The 21,759-nt window shown below is 40.3% G+C and overlaps 1 protein-coding gene across 1 annotated transcript in view; it reads right to left on the bottom strand.

Annotated features, from left to right (window-relative positions):
• The window catches only part of CPLX1 (complexin 1), a 118,863-nt gene continuing 109,986 nt past the window's right edge, over positions 12,883 to 21,759 (bottom strand). The window contains exon 4 of the mRNA XM_021381039.1: positions 12,883 to 17,559. Coding sequence (XP_021236714.1) covers positions 17,362 to 17,559 — 198 coding nt within the window. The 3' untranslated portion in view covers positions 12,883 to 17,361. The remainder of the gene's footprint in view (positions 17,560 to 21,759) is intronic.

Genomic DNA, 21,759 nt, shown 5'->3' with positions numbered 1-21,759 from the left:
TCCCCATTTCCCTCAGTACCTTCAGGTGGATTCTCTCCGACCCAATGGACTTGTCACAGTCCAGGTGGAGTAGCAGGTCACTGTTTCCCTGTGATTTAGGAGCGGGTTTATTCTGCTCCCCATCCCAGTCTTCCAGCTCAGGGGGCTGAGTACCCTAAGGATAACTGTTTTGACTGTAAATGACAGAAACATAGAAGCCTTTTCCTCTTTCTTGCTGGTAATGTTCCCTGCTGCAATTAGTAAAGGATGGACATTCTCCTTGGCCCTCCTTTTGTTGTTAATGTATTTGTAAAAGTGCATGTTGTTATTTTTTACAGTGGTGGCCAGGTTAAGTTCTTGCTGGGCTTCTGCCTTTCTGATTCTCTCTCTGCATATTCTAGCAACATCCTCATACTCTTCCTGAGTTGCCTGCCCCTTTTTCCAAAGGTGGTAAACTCACTCTTTTCCCTAAGTCTCGGCTTAGTCCAGCACATTCCAAAGCAAAATTACATCCTCAGCAATTTACGATTTGAGGAGAGGTGGATGAGCAAAAGACAGAACCTGTACTGTCAGAAATCTTTCAGGCTTTGCCTGTGAGGAAGCAGGGCTGAAAAGGGATTCAGCAAGAACAAGTAATGGTCTAGAAGTCAAACTGCTGAGAGCTGATGATGCAGGAGATGAGGTGACCAGGTGTCTGCTGTAAGTGCTGGAATGGGAAGCATAGAATAGTGCAACCAAGATAGATAGGATATGCCAGATTGGTATCACATGAGCCTCCTTCACCAAATTTCCTTTCAGAAAGGAAGCTCTGCACAGTAATGAACAATTATAATTCTTTAACTTGCAGTAAGAACTTACCAGTGGCAGACTAACATAGTTACCCCATAAACTTATTTTTAATTCAAGTAATTGTTGGAGAGAGGCATAGAAAAGTACTCATCTACCAAACTCCTGCATTGAGTATGTTACATAGTGAGAACAAAAATCCTATGAGGTCAAGCGTAGAAAAGCTGTAGAAGGGAATTTATCCAAGGATTACAAAGTTTGGAGGAGGTTTCAGTTTTCTATAATCTTACCTTAACGCCACGTGCATAAATTTGTAAATTATTTCACACTCCTGAAATTAATATTTAGTAAAAAATTAAATAGAAGTGGACTACTAAGAGTAAGTTATTTTCTATCTATAAGCATTCTGCACTTTCAGAAACTCAACTGCTTTTTCACTACTGCTTTTCCAGTCTCCCATACTCTACAGCCTATTAATGCATGATCTTGTCTTTGCAGTGCTGCTCCTGAGCTGTAAAAAACTTTTTCATTTCAGTCTTTCATTGTAAAAAAATTTCAAGAGCATTATAATTTCTCTATATGCACCACATTTTAATGCGCAACGTAGTCAAAATGCAGCGTTGCCTAAGATTTGACAATGAATTTTTTCACAGGCTGTGAAACTCTGCTTTTGAACACATATATTCTTAGTCTTATGGATTAATGACCTACATTTCATTCTCTTCTTTTTTTTTTAATGAATTCTGTCTTACAGCATATAACATAAAGATAACAGAACATTTCTCTAGATATGGAAGCATGCTTTTGAATATTTTACTAGCTCTAAAAGTTTGAAATCATCATTTATTTTGCATTTATAATTAATGTAAAATTTAGATACAAGGCAAAAATCTATAAACAGACTCTTTCTGATAGTTCTTGCAAAAGGAAAACTCCTTGGAGTCTTCAGATGTTTTTTTTTTCCTTCTTGCAAGAAGAATCTTTAATCCTTGCCATAGGATTTAAACCCCTCCCGTTTCTACTGGTTTTAAGTTATTTATAAATCAAGTTCACCTATGTCTTGGCAGTTTGTTTCTGCAACGTAAATACACATCTATATGACAGTTTATATTTTGGGAGCATCACCTGAAACCTCTGTTGCTGGCGCTATACAAAATACTACTGTGAACTTAACTTACAGGTGGAAGGTAGCAAAAAGTGGCACGGAAGAGCTCCTCTAGCTCCCAGTCTGGTGACTCAATCTACTTGTTTCTTCCCAAGCCAGTGACATTCCAGCATTCCTCTGGAATCCAAATTGACACCACTGGAATAATTCAGTTCCCCATGATATGATAAAGAGCTCTGTTCCTCTTTCATTTCGGTGCTCACCCACTTTGTTTACATCTCAGTCATGTAGTATTCTGAGATATGGGGAATTTTACTGTCAAGCGAGTGACCAAATACTGAATCTTTGCCTTATTCTAACTAACCAGACATTTTGCCAGCAAGGTCTCAAAGCCAAGAAAATGTTGGAAAAATAAATTCTCATCTCAAGATTGCTACTGTGAAAGGAGACATTTGCTAGCCAAGAACACAGCATTTGTGATGTAACTTTCTGGACTTTTTGCAGGTTTGGATATTGTATCTTGCATTAGACTGTGAGTGCATGCTTGTGTGTATCTGAGTGTGTTTAGCTAGTTGCACATCTAACAGCAGCCTTTTCTTTCAGGAACTTCATACGTTTTCTGGACTTGCTGAGCAATTTTAATAGGTCAAACTCGCTTGTAGCCAGTTCTGACAATTGCTGTCATCTGCAGCTTCTCATTAGTCCTCCAGTGTTCAGGCAGTCTGGTTGTAAGTAAGGGAGGGTGTTTTTGAAGGCTGTGTTTATTGCTGCAGGATTAGTTCCTCCATTGCTCCTATTAGCCATAATTGTTAGTTTCATGCAGTCATTTGACAGTGACAAAACCACACTTACCTACAGGACTTTAACTACAAAGCTGTGATTATGATTAAAAGCAGACCTGGTTTGTTGATTTCTTTTTTTTTTCCTCCTCTTTTGTCTGAAGAAATAATTGTTGTTTATGTTAGTGCTGATGAGCTGTAATGCCACACTTCAAAGTAATGCCTGCCTGGAACATTGTGGCCCCACTGGACTCTTTTCAGTAGTGATTGCTATTAAAATATCGGTGCTTGGTAGTGGCTATTGCATTACAGAATTTGAGAGAGCTCACTTACTACTCTTTTAAAGCAGAGTTGAAATGGTTTGGCTGTTGAGTATTGCCCAGAGCTCTCACTGTGAGCAAACAATGGCTTTTTACCATGAGGCTTTTATGCCTCAGAGATCTAAGGCAGAGGTTAAAAAAAAATAGAAAAAAAAAAGGGCTATTTTGTTTACATGTGGTTCTATTAGAAGGCAGACTGTGCTTTTAGTTACGCCTGAATTTATGAGAAAATTTGGGAGTAATTACAAAATGAGTTGACAGATCTGATCTTTGGGGACGTGGTAAAGAAAGCATTTCTAGTTGAGGCTAGAGTTACTTTTTAGCTTTGGATTATGTGTTCATAGAAAACATGCAGGACTCTGATGATAGAAGAAACCTTGTTCTCTTGAATATCCTCATTCTCTGCTCTGCCCCATCTCATATTCCTTTGGAAGATATTTTGTACTCTGAATGAGCAGGTTTGGTTTCTCAGCTTTCTTCGACACAATGTGTGAGCAACCAATCTGAATATAGTGACTCATGGAGGCATTTAGTAGCGTATTTCGTTCCTGAAAAGACATTTCTGCAGCAAGACTGACCACAGCAGGATATTAGGAGTGAGGAGCTACTGAGGGAATTCGTCCTGCGTAGACGTATGTCTCAATGATGTGCCATGGCCAGTCATCTTCTTCCTTAGCCTTTCGCACAAGCTCATCATGTGGCATACTGATAGGGCACGGCTGGAGTATGTTCACTGCAACATGCCCTTGAAAGTTGATTTGTACTTTGCAGTCAGCCTGCAAAACTATTAGTCTCCCAGTGTTGCCTAGCCCTTCACTTTCATGACCGGCCACACTGCCATTTAAAAACTCATTCTTTCCATGCACCTTCTGCCACAGGATGGTAGCTGGTCAGCCACATGCTTGTTTGGATTACAGCTTCCATTTGGCAGAATGGTATACCACAGTCACATGGCACCCGCGATCTACAAGAATAAAGTTCTCCCTAAACAGAGGGATTCCATGGAAGGTGGGAAGCCTCTCAGAAACAGGCTTCTCAACACAAGTTCTTCTCTTCTGCTCATGTAGACTTCTGGCATGATGGCCGCCACTTGCAGGGGAACTGCTCTGTGTGCACAGTTGGAGTTAAGCACTAATCAGATTGCCACTCCTAGAGAAGATAGAGATTTTCCAGAACTGTCTTCTACCACGCTATTCGTCAGCCAAAGGTATGACATCTTATGCTGTCATCTAACAGTATTTCTAGGTCTCAGTAGTGTGCCTGCATACATAAGAGTTGGAGCAGAGCAATTGCTCCAGTGATAACAAAATGTGCCCCTGCAGAAACTGGACAGGGCAGTCTAACAGCTGCAATTGCAAGGCATGATGAGAAGAGTTTTCTTCAATGATCAGTAATAAGGATATTGCTCAGCCCCTGCTGAGATCTGAGTAGGCTGAAGGCCTTAAAGGGACATGTGACATGTATTAATTAAACCCTGCTGAAGGAATGCTCACCTGAGGAGGTGAGAATGTAACAGGCATGTTGAGATTATGTCTGTTCACATGATCACAATTCTACTCAGAGGTGCATTCAAGTTAAAGGCATGACTCTGTATGTAGTGTATTTTTTTGTCTAGGTAAAGCAAAATTCTAGGCACTGGAGGGTTTTTCAGTTCAGTATCTTTTTGAACCCACTGGGAAATAGTAAGAATAATCAGTTAACTTCCCTACAGCCAAGCCAACTGTAGGCTCATTAATATGGGTAAATTTCTTGTTGATCTGTCATTCTCCATCACACTCTTATAACTTTGTCTCAATAGTATAGAAAGCTTAGGCATAATTAATCCTCCTGAATAAGGAAGTTGTTCATGTTTTTCACTCCTTAGCTCTTGGTCTTCCTCAGAGAAGTATGAATGGAATGTCTTCATTATTACCTGCCAAAGTCTTTTGGTGAAAGCAAGGCAGTCTGTGATAGCTGTAAGCTTAAGTCCCCACCAGTTAATGAAGCAGAATGGTGTTATATGCCTGCAGAGACTTAGGGTGGAACAGAGCCAGACATCCTCTGCCAAACAACAAAACACTAGGGAAAGGCTGTTGTGCGTTATCTCCAAATTCAAGCTGACAGATGCTGCTGTTACATTACTTATCTGAACACTCTGTGGTGTCTGCATGCAAAAATACTGCATGACTCTAGGTGAGGCACTCACCCTTGGGGAAGAACTGGAGCCAACCTGGCTGAGAAATAAGCATCTTAATCCTGCCACTCTGGAGAAACAAGTGCTAGGCCCCCAGGTACAAGGAATCCCCTGGCAACAGTATGGAAGTGCAATGCAAGCTAAGCTGTTATTATCTGTGAGCAAAGATAGCAAGTTTACTTTCCTGGCTCATTGATACCCCAAAGCTGGTCAAGATCTCACATTCTCTCCAAATGTTTACATAAACAAATAAAGAAGAGTCTGGATGCACCACTGAAGGAGCTGTGGAAGGGAGGTATGGAAGGAGGTGTGAAAGCAAGATGTGAAGTCTGAAGGTTCTACTTGCTGCCACAGACCTTTTGTGTTCCAGGAGGTGTAGTATAGAGCTGCTGGGGTGGTCTCTCAGAACATGTTGACACCAGCTCGCCAAGCTGCAAATGAAGACCAAGCAGAGCCTTCTTCTCCACTGCCTTTAACCCATTTCCTCTCAGCTTTACTTGGGGAACAGCTCAACATGCCTGAGATGGCTGGGGCAAGGGGCAAGGAAATAAAGAAGCTACTAGACTTATGATCTGTCCACAGTGAGGAAGAGTCACTGCTGTACAAAAGCTCTTGAACAGATTGCCCAGAGAGGTAGTGGGTGGCCCGTCCATGGAGAGATTTAAGGTCAGGCTTGTTATGGTTTTGTGATTTTTTTGTTGTCGGTATTCCACATCATTACATCATGTAAGGTACGGGCAGTTAAAGAGTTAATTCCCTGATTACTGCAAACTACCTTTTTTTGGTGTGGCCCTCTGAGGGGGAGGGGAGGAGGTGCACTCCCCAGGGGTCTTTGCGTTAGGGGGGGGTGGTGAAGCCGCGTGGGAGACGCGGGGTCTGCTCCTTCCTGCCCAGCGGAGAAAGCACGTGGTCCTCCTGCAGTTTACTGTGTAAGATTTTCAGCCTGTAAACTCTCTAATATAATTATACTAGCCTCATTTTGATATATTTAGTAAAGTTGGTTGTTCCTCCTCAGATTGGTGCTGCTGTTTTTTTTTTTGTTTGTTTTTTTGTTTTTTTTTTTCTTTTTCCCTCTTTCCCTTTGTCTTCCCAGGTTGCGGCTCCGTGGCTTCTCTGCCACTTTAGCCACCGGACCACCCGGGGGCTGGCCCTTACCGCCGGCAATTTTTTTTTTTTTTCCCTTTCCTTCCTCTTTTTCTCGTTTTTTTTTCTTTCAGGCCTGTTCCCCTTGTCATGGACGCAGACCCTTAGATAATACCGTGACAAGGCTGGACAGGGCTCTGAGCACCTGATCCAGCTGTAGGTGTCCCTGTTCATTGCAGGGGAGTAGGACTAGATGACCTCTAAGGGTCAACTCCAACTCAAACAATTCTATGATTGTGTAACAGCAGAGAGGAAGGGAAGAGATGAGCCCTGTAAGCAGCGTAGGGGATTTTTGAGGAGTCTTTGCAGAAAAGATTTATAAGTGGCAATGGAGATATATGAGCTATATAATGCAAAAGGAGAGCTGGTAAAAAAATATTTTCACCTGGAAATGTTTCATCCTCTGATGTTCCGGATTAAGAACAGGTTTGAGAAGGAATTTACAGATCTCTATGCTTTAGAGAAAGCCATGTGTTACTTTGTATTCACCAGACTGACCTGGAACTGGGCCTCCACATTGGGCATGTGTGGGTTTTCTGGCAGAGTTTAATTGTCAAAAGTAATGCAGACATTAATCTCTGGTCAGTACTATGCTTAATGTTTAATCTCTGGTCTGTACTTCCACTATGTCCATAGCCAAGCCCTCAGCTTCTCAAGCTTACAAAACATTTTCCCTGGTGGCTGTAGGTCCCTCATTGCTCAGCCAACTGGTACACTGCTAAGACTGACTGCAGAGACTCACAAATCAATGAAAGAGAGATGCTGGGATGAATATTTACCTCAGCCTTGCCTCTCCAGAGCAGGAATCAGTTACCAGCACCTCACTGGCATCTGTTAACCTTGTTGAGCATCCATTGCCTGTACTGTCATGTTTTTTTGACATCACTGTGTGTATTTATGCTCTTTCTTGTACCTTTTGATTTTAGACAATAAATTTTGGTTCTGCCTTTGGATAGAACCACACCAGGGAATTACAAGGCAAGGGCTACAGGGTTTAAAAAGTTTTTTACAGCTATCTGTACACAAGTGTGTTTTAGCACAATAACTTACTTTCTCACTGCAGTGCTATCTCTTCTCCCTTTTGGTCACTGACCAAACAGACAGTAGTCTTATGGCATGGGAGATATACTGGAAGGAAGGCCCCAACTAGTAGGGCTGATAAATTCCCGTATTTATCAGCTAGTGCCACATCTGAGACCCTGGGATATTGCTTTCCTATTATGTGTGTCCAGTTGTTTGTTGTAAAACCGCAGCCCAGCTGGCTTACATGGGGAATCTGATCTGAAATGGAAACTTATGGTCATTTAACTGATAGTGACTACTACCAACCGTGGGACTACGGGACACCACTCATAATGAACTTTGCATTTACATTGTGTTAGATGCTGACTGCAACCTCTCCTGAGTTTGTAGAGCTGCTGGTGGGAGGTAGGCAGGAAAAGGGCGTGAACAATTTTTGCTCTCCATTACTTTCTCGCATTACATATTAAATTATAAAATGTTAAGAAGTTTTATTCTTTCTCTTTTTTTCAACAAATAAAAAGCTTTTTCTTCATTGTTTCTCCTGGAGGATCCTTGGTCTAAGGAGTCTGTAATAATCACACATGTACTTTAAGGCTATGAAGACATCAGGAAAGTGAGTTAATCATTACAAGGCAAGGCTGTTACAGAGGAAATCAGGAGATACCACCTCAAGCACTGGGTGCAGTTTGGGTGCCACAATATAAGAAGGACATAAAACTATTTGAGAGTGTCCAAAGGAGGGCTGTAAAGACAGGGAAGGGTCCAGAGGGCAAGATGTGTAAGGAGCGGCTGCGGACCCTGGGTGCGCTTAGCACAGAGCAGAGGAGCTGAGGAGCTGAGGGGAGGCCTCATGGCGGCTGCAGCTCCTCACAGGGAGCGGAAGGCAGTGGTGAGCTCTGCTCTCTGTGACAGCGACAGAGACCGGGGGAATGGCATGGAGCTACATCAGGGGAGGGGCAGGTGGGGGTTAGGGAGAGGTTCTACACCAGAGGCCTGGGGGCATGGAACGGGATGCCCAGGGCAGTGGGCATGGCCCTGAGCTGCTGGAGTTCAAGGAGTGTTTGCACACTGCTCTCAGACACAGGGTTTGGATTTTGAGTAGTGCTATGTGGAGCCAGGGGTTGGACGCCATGATCCTTGTGGTCCTTTCCAACTCAGGATCTTCTATGATTCTATGATTCTATGAGCAAAATGCAGAGTAAATACTAAATAGTTCACAGAACTTTTTGACTTGGAAGAGTAGATCATTGTGAGATCCTTGACATTCTGCTTCTGCTGGTTGAAAACCCATGTGACATCTGCAGGGTGTCTCGATCAGGCAAGAATATATTGTCTCAGCATTTGAGAAAGAAAATAAGGGAAGAAAGAGATTTATTGACTACAAAACACTTGCAGTCCCTGATAAAGAAGAAGGAACACCAAATGAAAAGATGGCTACTCAATATGTTAGTTTTGAAGAAGCTTAGGTCAGTTCATGTAGGGAAAAATAAATAAATATAGCAAGAACAGATCAGTTTTACCCTCCCTGAACATTTAATTGCAGTGAAGTGGTTATGTCTCTTCTGCTTGCTAAGCTGCTTATAAAGCACAGCTAGCTGTTTAAGAAGGCACACCATGTATGTGCTCCACTTATGTAAGTATGTAGTGGACTTTACATCAGACAAATACATTTCCATCTGAACACTAAACAAACCTAGGTCTCTGTCAGTTTGTTGCTCTGATTTTTTGTTGGTGTCATAGCCTACAATAAAAGTCACATCTTTTTCATTTGCTTCATCTCATTTCTAACAGTCAGTCTGACATGCATTCCTTAGGTAATGTTGAGATGTGGGTAACGGGAATCCTCAGAGAAGGCTGCAGATGTAAATAACACACACAATTTTGTAGTGCTTTTCATTGGGAGATCTCAAAGAGGCATCGGTATCATTATTCTCATTATCCTTACTTTACCCTTGAGGGAAAATGAAGAGCTCTGTAGCTCTATTTCTTGGGTATGTGAATGGGAAAATAATAACTGCACAGTATGCTCCCGTGTTATTTGCATGAGGTTGGCTCTCCATAGCCTGTTCTTGTGCACGACCATAGTGTTCCTGTGGTTGTGAGCTATTCCTCACAACCTCGGTGAATGAGAGAACTTGTATATCCTGCCTCGGAAATTTCCATTAAAATGTTCTGTTCTCATTTCTCTTCCCTTGAATGTAGAGCAGAGCTGTGCTGAGCTGACCTAAAAAAAAATCATGAGCAATCACCATCTGCCAGCCTGTGATTTTAACTGAGTAGTGGACATTTTATTTTTCCTCCATTTGTTGTAGTCTGTTAAGCTTTTCTGGCTCATCTCCTCACTAAAAATGGCTGCAGTACCATAGGGGATGAAGATTCTCTCTTACAGGGAAAAACAAGAGATCATTAAGAGCTTCCTAAGGATATCCTTTAATATTACATGAAAAACCTCTACCTACCTTGTGTCTCATCCCCATTTAGTACTGTAAAACCTAGTTGTTTATTCAGTTACCTAAATAAGGGCTCTCAATCTGTAACCTGACTGTCCACAAACAGTTAATAATAGACATGCCAGAATGTCTTTAATTATGACTTAGAAAAAAAATAAAAGTAGTTGATTTTTTTTCCCCAATTCTCTGCATTTCATCACTAAGATATTTTTCAGAGAGATAATCTCGATTAATCTAATCATTTATGAATGCATTCACCTGAAATGTTCATTCATGGATAGTGATTTGCTATGTTCAATCTCCACAAAAAAAAGGGAGTTCTATGTGGCTGAGGAGTGAATATCTGATGAGTGCCTGTTCAGCTGCTGATAAGATAAAGGAACTTGGAAAGATGTCTCATTTTCAACAGTTAAAAAGCCAGATGCTAAATATTGGGGCCCTGTGTGCAGAAAATTCACAGATTGTCTAAGAACCCACCCAGATTAGTAAAGAGTCCCATAGCAGCCTTGGCTGAGCTTCAGACAACCTTGTTCGATGTACTGTGACTATACATATACTGTGGTTATGTTCAGTATTGGACAAATGGAAACTAAAATAAAGCATAATGTTTTATACCTTAATTCTATATCAGGACATACTCTTCCTTCCAATGCAACCTGGCCTTTGCTTTGTTTCGACTTCTTCTGGAATCACGAGTAGAAAATGTTGAAAGATTTTGTTCCATTTTGTGTAAATTTAAAAATATTTTTATATTTAAAATGAAATAGAACTGAAATACATTTTTAATTACACAGTTATTGCATACTGGACTTTAGATCACTCCCAGTCCATCTGAAATATTTGACACATAAGTTTCAAATAAGTTCTTTTCAGACTCAAAACAACCTTAGTTTCTGCAGCTGTTGTCTGAGCTTGCCAAATATACTGCTATCTATACCCGACCCTCTAATAGAAAACCACTGTTTTGAAGGAAAGAAAATCTGAAAACAAAAATTGCAATCCCACAGACCAAACAGAATTCTGTTTCCCTTTAAATATTGAAGGCTCAAGAAAGCATGGATATTTGGCATTACATACTCCAGACATCTGTATGCCTTAGTTATGGTTTCACCACCTATCTCAAGCCATCTGTAAAATCACAAAAGACAGGATGTAGCAGAGCTATCTTGAACAACAAATATCTCAATGTAATTGTAGCCTTTTTTTACCCGAAGAGAGGAGGAAGTGTTTAGAGAGAGAGTATTAAAAGTCTTGGTTGAGAATTTTTAACTGGCTTGCTTTAACTCGTGGTAATAGCCACAGACCTCCTGGGATGCCAGTAGGTAAAACATGATGGCATTGTCCAGTAGCCTTCATTTAAGTCCCAATTTCAAAGACAGCATTATGAGGCCTAGATTGTCTGTGGTGCTTCATGAAATAAAGCCATAAAATGGACTTAACCTACTGTGGGGATTACTGCACTCAGCTTTTCGTTCAGCTTTTCGTCCTCATACACGTGGTCTGTGTCTTTATTTTTGTGAGTGTTGGGAGGCTGTAAGAAGGCTGATCATTGCATCCTAAAACGAATGTTTCAAGACAGGGATCGTGATTGTGTTTTTTTCACTGTAAGCACTCATTATGTGCCTGCTGATTTTTTTGACTTGTTCCACTCAAGAAAGTTTCTCCTGACAAACTGTACTTTTAAAGTGTACTTTTAAAGTGGAAAAAAAAGTAGATTGCACCAGCCTAACCACTGGAATGATCTTTTTGTATTTTTAATAATAAAGCAGAAGCTGTTTCCAGAAATAATTTACCCCTATTACAGAATGAAGCCTGTCAGAATCACCAATCCTTTCCCATAACACACTAGTGTGATATGGTTATTCTGACTCCCTTGAGTTGGCTACTTCATAGGGGAGTCACTGGAAAGTACCTTCTTCCCATGTTTTCTTCAAACATGGGTCATGAGTTGTGCTTAGAGAAAATGAAAAGCCTGTCCCTGAGCACACAGGTGGCAGTGACATTGGTGTGTACTCATTATAGCAATGCCAGGCTCATAGTCTGAGTAGGTATTATGCGATGTAAATAATATAGGTTGATGCTCTGTAAAACAGCCTTGTGGCTGCTTTTGCTGATAAAAAATAAAATAAAATAAAATAAAATAAAATAAAATAATAAATTGTCATGCATGCAGTAATCTCAAAGGAGTGTTTTCCTAGGGGAAAATGCGATGTTTATCTCACTTTCTTTTTCCAAGACGATGTAGTGCTTTTATGCTCAACATCACAACTTCTGAGTCATCCCTGAGGAAGTAAAATGAGGACTATCTGTGTTCAGTTTGTCACTCAGTGAGTTTTGTGTGCATCACGTGTTCTGGATCCAGTGATAAATCTGATATCATTGCAAATCAGCTTGTCACTCTTTCACTTTAAAGTATCAAATATGTTTGCACATTGTTAGATGCCTGTAGTTTGTTCCAAGGAATGGTGTTCTGTTCCTCCTAAAGGACACTAATTCCTAATAGCAAAACTTATTTAAAATTTATGGTAATCATTTCTAGATTCCAGCTCTTATCAGTTTTAATCAGTATAGTCATAGAATGTCCATGTTTCTCCTCAGTTCCATTCCATCTGTAACCTCAAACAGCATTACTTTCATTTCCCAGTGTAGGAAGTCCATAGGAAAGCATTGCAGAAGTGTATGAAATCATTTTTTTTTATTGTATGTGACTCCATTTTAAAAGAACATCGTATCATTTACTGACATCATGCAGGAAAAAGTAGCAGGCAAATAACAAAATTTACATTCACAAATTTTCTACTTTAAATAATCTTCTGGCTGCTTGGAGAGTTCTGCATGCATCTTAAAGAACACTGGGAAGCATTTCTACTAGAAAATGCATTGTTAGATTGAGTTTTGCTCTGTGCATGTGTGTGGGGAAGAGAGAGAAAACAAGCAATTTTTTAACGTCAGTATTGAAACATTTTACTAACTCAGCACATGAAGAAACAGTATCTTGATAACATACTCAGAATGAATACAGACAAGTTTCAGATACATAAGACATTACTTTGAGGTCACAACAGCAGATTTCTAACAACGCTTATTCTAGCACAGTAAGCTTGGCAAAAAGATGTACTAAGCAGCATTGGTATGGTGTTTATTGATGAAGGAAAGGGGCTAGGAAGGACATAAGCCAACATATGGTACTAGAAACATAGACTGAGGAACTCCAGAGTGATCTAGCACATGATCTTATATCTCGTTTTATTTATTTTAAAGACAAGTATCATTCATAATTAATATTGCAGTCTGATTTCATATGGCTTTCTCTAAAGATAGGTGTGAGTTTGCGAAGGTCAGTGGCAAACTCATTTGTCCTCCAAAAGGTGGAGGCCCTTTGACTCTTTTTCAGTAACGAGAAAGGTCTTGGAGCTGTGAAGGAAAATGGCTGCAGTGTCTAGCCACCAACCTTTCTGTGTAAATTAAAACTAATCCACACCTGCCACCTGAAACAAACAACCAAAAAAAAAAATAGGGAAAAGAAAAGAAAAAAAAAGACCTCATTTACCTGAGATTGAACAGACTAGCAACACAAATGAAACAATGGCATGGAATGACAAAGAGAAATTCAGAATCCAAACAATGAACCATACTTATCTTTGGTCTTGTTCAAGTGCTTCAATGCCTGCTTTTGTGCTGAGGGGAAAGTGTCTGAGACAATGCTTCTCACACCTGTACATCAGCCAAAGATGTTGTGCACCATGTTGGTAGTGCAGGGCGGGAAGGGGAAAGAATGGGCACAAGGGAAGGGGAAGTGCCTGCTTTTGAGTCTGTTCAGAGAGGCTTAGGCACTTTGGAGATGAAGGAATGACTTGGGGAGAGGCCCAGAACTCATGCAAGGTGCCAAAGGTTATGTGAGGCAAAATCAAGAAAAATCTGCCCAGTACCTGTAATAGGTCTTCTGTCTTGTTTCTTTATTGAAAGAAATGAAAATTAAAAGGAAAATTCATGCCTGGCAGCTCACAAATGGCCGAACTCTGCTGTCCGTGGAGTAAGGTCTACTGTGGGCTGGGAGAGCTGAGGTACAGAAATGATGACATGGCTGGACTGGAAATCTCCGACAATGAAAAATGCTCAGCAAGTATTATTTAATAAACCACTTCCCCTTTTCCTCCTGCTCTGTGAGCCTAGCTTGTAACAAACTCCACACAGTGTTCTCACAGCATTTTTCAGAGTTTGGATCTAGATGTACACACAGCTCAGGGGCTCAGCTCACAGAGTGAATTTTTTTTTTTTTAATACTCTAAGCATGGGAACAATACTACCTGCTTACGACATTTAAGCATAGGCCACACAAGATCCTGACTTAGACCAGTCAATGGCACAGCTGTTGAGGCACAGTTAGAAAAAATTATATCAAATATCCCTCTGTTCTCTCTCCTGATCCTCTCTCGTTTCATCTTCCACACACAAGCACACCCATCAAGGTGCCAGGGAGACTGAAAACAAACAAACAATTGGCAGTATCATCCAACATACGGGACAGCATAGCAAACCCTGCTTCTGCCCCATGGACAGTATTTGACTGGATGAGGAAATGAGTCCATGATAGGGGCTAGGGATATGTCAACAAGCAAATCTAAGAGAAAATCCAAAGCAAAGCAGTGTGAGTTCATCCTCTTGTTTTTTTGTTTGTTGATTCCTCCATGACAAGACCAGGGGAGAATATAAATAAATGAATATGTCTCTTTAAGCAGAGGAACTTTTGTGCTGGTTCGACTTATGCATTAGAAAACATAGACCACTCACATCAGTCAGTGCATTTCAGAAGATGTGATGTTAGTGTGTCAGCAGATTTCACTGCCAATGAATGGCTGGAGCAAAGAGACAGGATCTCTGCCTCTTAGCTTTCAGGGGTGTTGGATCAAGTTCTCTGTCAGAGCATCAAAAAAAGCTGCTGCCTTTGTGACAGGAGAATTTTCAGTTCTTTGAGATCTACTTAAATAAGCTCAAAATTAGTAGTTGCTGAATTTGCATGGAGTGAGTATGACACTCTCCCTAGAAAATGGTAAGTTGCTCAGCACTACCCAAGCATTGATACAGAGTTAAAGAGTATTCTGGGTCATTGAAGTCCTATTGGGACACACTGATCTTGCTCTAAATGAAAGGGCAGAAAACTGCTGATATTATCTGAAAGAGTAAAACCTGACTTCCTTTTCCATTGCAAAACTCATGGCAGTTTGCACTAGAATGAACATGTCTCGTTTGTAGATCCAACTCAGAACAAATTGCCTTTTTATCAGCTGGTTCTGACTTGTAGATCAGTTAAACATTCTCAGCTTCCACCTGAGATTTGGTAGAAGCTTGCCACTGAAGTTAGTTGTGAAGCAGCAAGGACTGCTGATATACCTGAATGATGATTGGGTGAGTAGTATATTTCTTTTGTTTCACAATAATTTTTTTTACAAGATGCTGCTAAAAGGCACAGAATTCATATTAGTTTACATAGTTAAGGCTCATTGCCTTAACTATGGTGCTTCTGCTTACTTGATAGGATGACAAGTATCTTTTAAAATTCCGGATTTAGAAAAGTACAGGAATATTTGCCTAAGCTCAGTTATGCTGAACAACTGAATCAAATAAGTTCCATTAGAGTAAAATGCTTAATTTTAGGTACCTAATGAGGTATCTCAGATTGCTTTCCTTTCTGTTGTTGGTTCTGTTGTTGGTTCTGTTGTTTCCACGATAGCGACAAACAATACTACTTCTGTGAGGCAAACCCTGATTATGTTGAGATGGTGCCTTTCCATTGTATGTGATGCATTCTGGTGAACTACAAGTCCTCCATCTTTTTTAATCAGTAGATTCCTACCACCTTAATGTGGGCTTTGAAAAACTGGTGTGGAGGCCAAGATTCACCCTTAAAGGAAAGGAAACTACCTTTTCTAAAAAGAGATACCATGTTATTGAATTAGGTGAACCCGTGTAAGAAAAACCTGGGATAACAGTGGAACAGGAGTTGTACTTGATTATCCTTATGGGTACCTTCCAACATGGGATATTCTATGATTCTATGATTATCTTACAAGATTGTGAGACTGAGAAGGTGTGATGCTCTTACAGCAGCTACTACAGTGATGTAGCCAAATACAAAAATTCTATGATCACATCTTCAGATGACAGTCCAGAAAACTTAGCAAGGGATTTTGTTCAAAATAAATCTGTTGATATATGTGATTGTGTGTGTACTAGCAAGTCAACATCTTCAGAAGAATTTAGTTTTTCTTATTTAGTTACTCAATACCTACCATGCTGTACTGGAAAATATCTGTACCTATGTCTGGCGAAGGTATGAAAGACAATGTTGAGAGAGATTTTTTCATACCTTAATAGAATCAACAGACACTACACACTGCTATAATATTAATTAGCTCCTGCAAAGCACTGGTGAAGAATTGTGCAATCCATCCTTACTACATCCTTTTACAGTAGGTATAGACTGAAAGCTCAATTTAACAGTTGGAGAAGCTGAATCAGAAAAATAAATTACCTCTCCAAGGCAGCAGAGCAATTTAGTATGAGACGTAGGAAACTTAGAATTTCTGGCTCTCCAGTGTCATGTCTAACTTTCACTTTCTCCCACAACTGCACTGAAGGATGGGTAGAACACAGCAGTAGCAATAGACTGGAGGCCAAATGCCTATCCTGAAAGCACTGCTGGGAATGACATTGTCAAATATGGCACTGGACTGAAAGAGGAAGTTTAGTTAATCAGAGAGGCCAACATTCTTGGTCACTGACTTCCAAGGGGTGGAGAGGTCCTCTAACAGTACCACACACCCCATAGTAGTTCTGGCTTTCTGCATGGCACCTGTCAGACCAAATCTGCTCTTCCAAGTTAAGCGTATGGCTAATTCCCAAAGTGACATGACTCTTGCTTAGATTTTGAGGCATTTAACTTCTATCAGCATCTGAGGGCAGATGACTCACTTCTTCTATACTTCTGAGTGATGTCAGCTGTGTAAATCATGCATGATTTAGCTTCCAAATGATTTTTTATTTATGCCAGTGATGGAATTAAAACTGAAAAGCTCTGCTTCCATGAGAAAACTGAGATGTTCCTTCCAAGAGTAGATGTGCTCAACAACAAATGTCTAGCGTGACCCAATTAACAAGAGCATTAATAAAAATAACTAGCAATTATTATCAATAATAATAATAAGAAGAAAACTGAAAGGATACTGTTCACAATTAGTGAACACTTCTTCCTGCTTTGGGTCAAAATGCATGTGAGGTTGTTCCTTTTCTATGCTTAATGTACAGTTGCCTTATTTAACATACACAGTACTATGGCTTATAATAAAAGTTGTGTAGTCTGCAGCTTTTTAATCTTTACATCCATTCAGAGGCATCTACTGGATGTGACTATGTACAAAAAAAGGACTGATGAGTCTTGGGGTAGAGGCAAAGGGAAGAGGCAGTGGGGAATGGGAAGCAAAAGGGCTCCTAGTGAGCATTAGAGGGCAGAGGTGCATGATGGATGGCAAGATTGTAAATCCCCATTGGGCAAAAGAGAAATCCTTTGCAGTACTGTTTATGCCCATCTAGCAGTCTGCAGTTATTACTTCTTGAACATGTCCTGCAGAGGGCCTGGTAGGTATTTGATGACTGTGTCTAGAATGCTCTCTTCTTCCTCCTCCTCCTCCTCCCCACAGCCAGGAGGAATAGCCTTCTTTGGTCGAGTCAGGCTTCCTTCAGCATTAGCTTCCAGTGCAGCCTGGGCCTCTGCTTCTTTTTCCTCCTTCTTCTTTATCCCATACTGTAGGGAAAAGATAACACATTGTCAGTCACCCTCTTGACAGGTTGGTCGAATAAGGGAGGTACCGAGTGTGGTGCTTCATATTCTATAATATGCACATCACTGCAAATGTTCTGCTTTTGCTGTTTCACACACACACAAATTATCAATCCCAACAATTCTCCCTTAAATACAGCCCAGTGGATAGATAGCTTCCTCAAGACAAGATGGTCAGATGCTCAGATCATTCAGAAACAAGTATGGGAGAGAATGTGGGACCACAGAGCCATGGGCCTAGCAAAGACAATACCAGCTCTGTGTCAGTTTCTGAATGGTATTCTGCTGTTGTTGATCCTACCCTTTTCTCTTACCAATTAGGTCTGATGCTCAAGGCCATCATCCAGCACTTGAAGGGAGCGTATAAACAGGATGGGGAATGACTAATGACTGTTTACATGGGTGGATAGGGATAGGACAAGGGGGAATGGTTTTTAACTAAGACAGGGGAGATTTAGGTTAGATATTAGGAGGAAGTTTTTCACTCAGAGGGTGGTGACACACTGGAACAGGATGCCCAAGGAGGTTGTGGATGCCCCATTCCTGGAGGCATTCAAGGCCAGGCTGGACATGGCTCTGGGCAGCCTGGTCTAGTGGTTGATGACCCTGCACTCAGCAGGGGGGTTGAAACTAGATGATCTTTGAGGTCCTTTTCAACCCAGGCTATTCTATGATTCTGTGATTCTGTAATCATCTGAAATGATTTTGAAATTCCATCTGCAACATTTTATAATAAAATAATTTGGATGAGGCAAAATTTCTGGAAAAAAGCTAATTATCAACGATGTAGAGCAAAGTGGTTAAGACAGACAGGCAGATTGAAATGAAAATGACAGTTCTAGACAGACTGATATCGAGTAAGGCCTGTTGGTAAAAATAAACCTTCGTAAGACACTGATTTGCACAACAAACTCTACATGTGTTGAAGTAAAGTTGACACATACTGTCTGGAGAGAAACATTCCTGTGCCTCTGAGCATAATGGATACTTGAAATTCACCACTCCCACTGAGAATCAAAAGCATGCAGCTAAGACTTTACACGAATAACCAGAATTTCATTTCATGACTTTGTATTCAAATTTTTAGATTTAATAGGGGAGTAAGAATATGCCTGATTGAATGATACTGGGGAGAGAAGTGCTGTAGTATTTCTTCTCCCACAGTGACTCAGGTTTTCTTTCCAACTTCTAGTTTGGAGGCATGTTGAAGGAAAATAATATTTGTACCTCCAGCTCCTATCACTCCTCAGCCCTCATACATTTCAGCAATTCTCAGTTTTTACTGCTAAATGCCGAAGTCTTTGTACTGAAATTTTTGAGATAATAGTGATAGATGACAAAAAATCAATTCAAACTGTCACATGAAAATCTACAGCAACAAAGATATCTTCAAGCTACCTTCTTCATTACTTAAACCATTTCACTTCAACTACAGCAGAGAAGCATTTGACCTTAGTGAGAAAGGGGAAGGGCATTCAGGTTTGCTGAAGCAGCTGTCAGCTTCAAAAGTTTTCCTGTGTTAGAGCCACTCCCTTATTTCTGCTTAAATTAAAATTTAAGCACCAAAGGGAATGAAGATTGCTCTCAGCATATAAGAAATATAAATTAACTAACCAACTTAAGATCCTGAAAAGGCAAGAAAAACATTTTGCAGGAACAAGCCTCTCTGAAGAGAAAATTAGGTATGATTTCAAAAGGATCAAAGAATTGCGATGGTACGAAGTATCCAGTGTTTTCTCAGTATCAATAGTACAGAACTGCTGAACAGATATGAAGTAAATGTCTTTTTCACAATTTGCTCTTTTCACTTCTACCATGAAGAAAGACCCAAATTATTTACCATTGAAGCAAAGAAAAATCCCCGCTGCTGTCACGATTTTCTGACTTCAGATGCTTTTGGGTTTGACAAGAAACTTCTAAACATCTCTGAGCAAAGGCAATATTTTTGGTTCTTTTCTTCATCATCATTCATATTTAGGATGACAGTCTGTAAAACTGAAGCCAGTAACTTCAAAAATATCTAGTGATTCTCTAAATCACTTTTTCCAAGGCACAATGTTCAGTAATGACATCTTATTATTTTTGTATCTAGTGGATGCCAGTCAAATCAGACTTCACGGGAGAGATATTCAAGACAAATGATGATCTGAGGCTAAGGAAGCATCTGACTGACTCACAGCCACAGGGTTGAACACTGGAAAAGAACATCCAACATAGCGTAGCCAGCACTGCAGGAGAAATGACACGCGTAGCACCACTGTTCCTCCCAGGTTACATGTAATGTCTTTAGGAGATTCCCAGCATCTTTTATCTGCAGACATGACCTTGCTTTGCCAGTCAGAGGAGAAGAGCAGTAGTAAAGACCACAGAGATCACAACAACCCACCAGTCATCTGCAATTCCTTCTCACTACAAGTATCATCTCATGGCTGGTGAATTCTATAGCTCATGAACTTGTTGAACAAACATCCGGGGATCGGAATCTATGGAACAAAAGCAACCACTCAAGAGCTACTGTGTCCTAGGACAAAGGGAACCCTAAAAATATATGAAGGAATTAGGACTGTACTTGTCAGCCTGTTTTTCTGCCTTTCCTTAGGAAGTCTATGCTAATTGTTCTCTGTGAATTTCATGGTGCTAGACTGACCCTAGATTTTTACAGTGTATGGCTGGCTTTATGGGCAGCTGCAGTACAGGGCAATAGAGGGCTGGGAATGAGATCTTCACTTTGAAAGAGCATTAGAGAAACCAGATTCTGTAAGTAAATAAATGTGTTTTTCTTGTTTGCTGCCAGTCTTGATGCTGTAACATGAAGAAAAACAGCCATCAACTCCCAGTACCTATTTGATACCCAAATATAAACTTTGTTTTGGAAAAAAAATATTCTTCCTTGGAGAAATATGTAATTTCATCAAAAGCATTTCTTTCTGAGAAAGGGTCAGTTTTGATTATTCAGTGTTAAAATTGAAATGCTCTATAATCAAAAGGTAATGCTGTAATGTTTTGCAGCAGAGTAAAATGGCATTTTTTTAGGAATGAAACTGCTTCAGATGAAGTTGACCTATGGAAAGGGGAGTCCTAAAATAACAGGAACAAAATGAAAACAAGCACTTTGGTTTCTTCACATTAGAAGTTGTTTGTTAAGTAAATAAAGGACTTTAAAAATATGTATATAACAAAAAAATGGACCTTTTTCGTTCTCTGACTTTGCTGAACATGGGAAAAAATTGAATTACCTCCAAAACATGTAAAGGATGAGAACAATTCCATTTTTTTCTCAAAGTCTAGCTCCACAAAATTTAGTATCAGAGGTTGTATTTGCGTTTGTCAACTGACCTCTCCAATCTGTCAAAGTCTCTCGGGGTGGCAGCACAAACAACTGATGAGTCAGTCACTCCCTCCAGTTTTGTTTTGTTTCTTTTTCTACTTTTTTTTAAAATTTACTCTACTCCATCATACAGATTGCTAATGAAGACATTAAACAGGATTTGATCCAGTACTGCCCCCTGGGATACACTGACCACTACCCTCTGGGTCCAGCTTTTCAGTCAATTTTTGATTCATCCCACTGTCTGCTCATCCAGCCCATACTTCAACAGCTTCATTATGATGAACTTATGGGGGACAATGTCAAAGGAGTTACTTAAGTCCAGGAAGACAATATCCACTGCTTTTCCCTCATCCATCAGGCTCATCTATCCATTTCATTACAAAAGCTTATCAGGTTGGTCAGACATGACTTCCCCTTTGTGAATCCATGCTGGCAACTTTTGATTATTTTCTTCTCTTTGAAGTACGTGGAAATGATTTCCAGGATTAGCTGTTCCATCGCCTTCCCAGGCATCAAGGTGAGTTCCCCTGGTCCTTTTTCTTGTCCTTTTTGAAGATAGGAGTGACATTTGCTTTCCTCCCATCTTTGGGCACCTCTTCCAGTTGCCATCAAGTAAAGATAATAAAGAGTGGCCTTGAAATCACATCAGCTAGTTCTCTAAGCTCTCATGAATACACCTCATAGAGGTCCATAGACTTGTGAATGCTCAGTTTGTTTAAGTATTTCCCTGATCTAGTCCTCTTCCACAATTCAGACTGGCCTTTGGGACCTGGGATTCCTGAAGACTAGTTTTGCTGTTGAAAAAATTAGGCAAAGAAGGCATTCAGTGCCTT

Source organism: Numida meleagris, chromosome Z (assembly GCF_002078875.1).
Source record: "Numida meleagris isolate 19003 breed g44 Domestic line chromosome Z, NumMel1.0, whole genome shotgun sequence".
NCBI lineage: Eukaryota > Metazoa > Chordata > Aves > Galliformes > Numididae > Numida > Numida meleagris.
The sequence above is the reverse complement of the archived record's forward strand: the minus strand, read 5'-3'. Positions and strand labels throughout refer to the sequence as shown.